At 36.1% G+C, this 4,843-nt stretch overlaps 1 protein-coding gene across 1 annotated transcript; it reads left to right on the plus strand.

The window, feature by feature from the left end:
* Nucleotides 1–1,227: 1,227 nt before the first annotated feature.
* On the plus strand, nucleotides 1,228–4,057 carry LOC105763481 (pentatricopeptide repeat-containing protein At3g49740). The gene has a single exon (XM_012581718.2). The coding sequence runs from the start codon at nucleotides 1,490–1,492 to the stop codon at nucleotides 3,764–3,766; it is 2,277 nt and encodes a 758-aa protein (XP_012437172.1). The 5' UTR covers nucleotides 1,228–1,489; the 3' UTR covers nucleotides 3,767–4,057.
* Nucleotides 4,058–4,843: the final 786 nt, after the last annotated feature.

Consider the following 4,843-nt stretch of genomic DNA (forward strand, 5'->3'; position numbering starts at 1 on the left):
TGGCACACAACGTCTAACAAACTGATCCTTTCATTCATATCATCAACCGAGACATTTCTATTAAATCTCATTGCTATTTGTTGACGATATTCAGATATACATCTAACATTTGTTGTCAAAATTACTCCATCGAAATAAAGGCATGCGAAAAATTGATTATTCATCTTCACTAAAACTGTAAAAATAATTAAATTCTCAATATGCAATTTCAAAAAAGAAAATACTACCAAAAAAATAAAATTAATATCTACTAACCTTACGTGATAAGTCATTCCTATTTAACCAGGGTTTGTCATAATCATTCAAAAACACTTGTTAAATAGGAATGGGTGCCGCCTATGACAAACCCTCCACAGAGTGCCACTTATGACAAAGCCTCCACTGGTGCCGCCTGTTAGACACCCTTCACCCTTTAGTATACTGGTGTCGCCTATCCACTACCCTCCATCCTTAATTTTTTTTAACAGTCAAATGATTGACTGTCGAAATCAAGGGTGATGCCACCTCTCCACCACCCTCACCATACTATTTTCGTAAATAATAGTGATGGAATATCATTTAGGTTTATTATTATTATTATTATTTTTTGTATTATAGAAATAAAAAACCTTAATTTTACAAATAATTTATAATAATTACTTTAAAATAATTGTTTTTTAAATTTTCAAACGTCCACAAAACTTTTGACAATGATGGGAAATGTTTAAAATTAATAAACACTTTTTCACGTGCGCTATTCAAAAGCACTAATCCAATGCTTTTCAAAGGCTCTCTTAAACAACAACTGCAATTGGTACAAAGTTTCATTGTGTTTCAAATTCATTTTTGAAGAAAAAGCACTTTTGGTTATAAAGTTTTTAGTTTTTAAATATAAAATTATCAAAATGCTTTCATGTATTTCATTTCAGTAAAAAAATAATATAATATTTATTTTACAACTAAATGTATATTTTAATTTTTAACTTAATATTTAGCAATGAGCATGTAATTTTATAAAAAAATCTTAATTTCTCTAATATGATTTACATGTTTAAATTAAAATTTACAAATAATTTATATTAATTATTTAAACGATATTTAAATTTTATATTTCATATGTTAATATATTAAATTATTTCAATAGCATTTAAGTTATTTTTTTTACTTTCCATTTTTTGAGAACAGTGAAAAACACTTTAAAAAAACATTTTTCAACTGCAATAACTAGCCCTAGCCCTTAGTCTAAAAGTTAATCTCCACAAGAGCACTACCCGTCTTTGAAGCAATGAAAACCTATGGGAATCCCTCCCATAGATCGCAGAGACAAACTTGACTGCGTTATGCCATTCTCCACATATCCTCAGGTTTTTAATCACTACTATAGACATAGGCATAGGCTCAGGCTCCTCCTCTTTTGTCGACTGCAGCCCAAATCCAACCGCTAGCTTCTCGCTCTAATGCCTTTCAACTTTATTGCTGAATTTCTTCCATCATCTCCACCCCCTACCCCATGCATTCTTTTCTTCACCTCTTTCCTACTACCACCCGCTCTCTTCCTTGCTCCACAATCTCCCATGCCCTTTCTACCCAACAACTCAAACCTCTCTTAACTACCATAACTGAAGCTTCTCTTAACCAGCATCACTTGATCCAACTCAACTCTCGCCTAGCAAGTCTAACTCGCTCCACTCGCTACCAGGATGCCCTCTGTCTATTCGATGAAATTCACTGTCTACACCACAATGTTAAGCCAGACCACTACACTCTCTCCACCGCCCTCAAAGCCTGTGCCAGTCTTCCTAACCTCGAATTCGGAACTAAACTTCACGCCTACGCCATCAAATCCGGCTTCAAACCCTACTCTCATGTCTCCAACACTCTCCTTTTTCTCTATTCCAAGACCCATCATTTAGCTTCCGTTGAAAGGGTTTTTAATGAAATTGAACACCCGGATGTTTATTCTTGGACTACCATGTTGTCTTCGTGTTCGAAATTGGGAGGAATTTCTTATGCTTGCGAGGTGTTTGATAAGATGCCTAAGAAAGAAGTGGCAGTATGGAATGTGATGGTTACCGGGTGTATGGAAAATTGGTATCAAGGCCATGGGTTTGACTTGTTTAAGCAAATGCATTTTTTGGGTTTGAAGCATGATAATTATAGCTTTGCTAGTGTATTGAGCACCTGTTATATTGAAAATTTGGGTTTTGGGAGGCAAGTTCAAGCTTTGGTAGTTAAAACTGGGTTTTTGTTTCGAGCTTCTGTGCTTAATGCTGCAATTACTATGTATTTTAATTGTGAAGATGTTGAAAATGCGTGCCGGGTTTTGGAAGAAGTAGAGTGCTCTGTGTACGATGGGATTACTTTTAATGTGATGATAGATGGTTTACTGAACGTAGGAAGAGTTGAACAGGCGTTGTTAATGTTTAGGGAGATGTTAGAGGCTTGTTTGGGCCCCTCTGAACTGACTTTTGTCAGTTTAATGAGTTCGTGTTCATGTCGAAGAGTTGGGGATCAAGTATATGCACAAGCTGTGAAGTTGGGTTTTGAACAGTCTACCTCCGTGAGCAATGCGGCAATAACTATGTATTCTACTTGTGGGGACTTAAATGCTGCTCGATTAGTTTTTGAGAGATTGGAGCAGAAGGATATTGTGTCATGGAATACTCTGTTATCAACTTATGCCCAAAGAAGCTCTAGTAGCTCAGCGTTTGTTATCTACATGGAAATGCGAAGGTCAGGGATTGAACCGGATGAGTTTACTTTCGGAAGTTTATTGTCATGCTCAGAATTCATAGAAATGGGTGAGATGATTCATGCCCTTGTGTTTAAAAATGGACTCATTTCAAGAGTCCAGGTTTCCAACGCATTGGTTTCTTCATACTCTAAGCATGGGGAGATGAATCAAGCCTATCAATTATTTCAAATGTCTCCCAAGAACTTGATCTCCTGGAATACTATTATATCGGGGTTCTTTCTAAATGGGTTCCCAGCTCAGGGCTTAGAGCAATTAACCAAACTGTTGATATCAAACCTCAGGCCAAATTCATATACATTTTCCATTGCTATTAGTATTTGTGCCAGCATCTCATCCTTGAATAATGGGAAGCAACTTCATGCTTACATCCTCAGGCATGATTTTTCTTCAGAAACTTCTCTAGGCAATGCTCTAATCACAATGTATGCGAAATGTGGAACTTTAAATTGGTCTTTGAGAGTTTTTAACGAGATGATTGCAAAGGACTCAATCTCTTGGAATGCCCTCATTTCTGCTTTTGCGCAGCATGGAGAAGGTAAAGAAGCTGTAAATTGTTTCAAGGCAATGAAAGGTGTAGGTAGGGTTAAACCTGATCAAGCAACATTTACTGCTCTTCTTTCTGCTTGCAGCCATGCTGGTTTAGTTGATGATGCCACTTGGATATTAAATTCCATGGTGAATGAGTATGGCTTTGATCCTGGAGAAGATCATCTTTCATGTATGGTTGACCTTCTTGGTCGGGCTGGGTATCTTGATGAAGCTGAAAGAGTAATAGACAGCAAGCATATTGAACCCTGTTCTAATATCTGGTGGACCTTGTTCAGTGCTTGCGCAGCTCATAGTAATCTAAGGCTCGCGAGAATTATTGCTAAGTTCCTCCTTGAAACAGAGCAAAATAATCCTTCAGTTTATGTGCTTTTGTCAAATACTTATGCAGCTGCTGGGCAATGGGAAGAAGCAGCTAGAGTGAGGGAATCCATGAAAAATGTTGGGGTGATGAAGCAACCTGGCTCAAGTTGGATCAGTATATAGATCCCTTCTGATGCCATCTTCTCTCTTCCCTATAGAGCAAAGTCATTTTTCTCCACGTAGTGTGTCAGATCCCCGTGATTATTTGTCTCCAAAATAACTGAACTAAACTCTTCCTGAGTTGGCAAGGGTGGGCTCTGATGGTCTAGTTATTTTTGCAGGTTCTTTTTAGTTGCATATAAATTATAAAAGGGATAAAGCAACATTTAGTCCCTGAGCTTGGCAACTTTTTCAACTTGGTCCCTAAACTTTTTTTGATCCTCATTAATCTTGAAACTTGACAACTTTTCCCAATTTGGTCTTTGAACTTGGGTTTCCTTAAGGTATAATGATGTGACTTGTGACATGTAATCATCTGAAAATTTTAAATTTTTATATAAAATCTAAAAATATTAAAAAATTATTAAAAAATTCTAAAACTTTTTAAAACTTTATAATTTTTTTTGGGTGATGATGTGAAACTATTTTATAATGTCACGTCATCATACTTTTACGGAATTTAAGTTCAGGGACCTAATTGGAAAAGAAACTGTCAAGTTTGAGGACTAAACGTTTAATCCCATTATAAAATTAGAGTTACTCTGGCAGAGAAAGTGCTTATATATTGGCTATTTGAGATTATTGCTTCATAGATAAAAAATTGTCTGGCATAACCACACAACTATGCCGTCTATGTCTGTCTAGCAATGCATCAGCAACCTCCATGGGCTTGCGGTGAAGGTTAATATATTTAATCTTTCTCTGGTTCCTTTTTATGCCATGGCTGTTGGCAGACTAGTCACACACCTCACCCCTGCAAGCCCGAAATGTATATGAATTACTATAATAAGGTAGATGTTAGACCAGCTGTTGGAATCCCTATAATTAATGATAGAAATCTGTTGGAATCCCTATAATTAAGGATAGAAATCTTACCTTATTACTAGTAGTTCCCTTGTAAATAGAAACTAATCTCGCCATCGATTCTTAGGAAATTAGGATTTGTTTCCTTTAAAATGATTATTCCTCTCTTTATAATCTGTAAACTAAAGCAGTAGAATAATAACAGAATTTTTTCCTCTGAGTTTTTTCATGGCTTCA

The sequence above is a fragment of the Gossypium raimondii genome, chromosome 12, assembly GCF_025698545.1.
Source record: "Gossypium raimondii isolate GPD5lz chromosome 12, ASM2569854v1, whole genome shotgun sequence".
Lineage (NCBI taxonomy): Eukaryota > Viridiplantae > Streptophyta > Magnoliopsida > Malvales > Malvaceae > Gossypium > Gossypium raimondii.

Excerpts from the sequence above, each read along its gene's own strand:
- LOC105763481 (XM_012581718.2), top strand. The coding sequence starts at position 1,490 with ATGCATTCTTTTCTTCACCTCTTTCCTACTACCACCCGCTCTCTTCCT.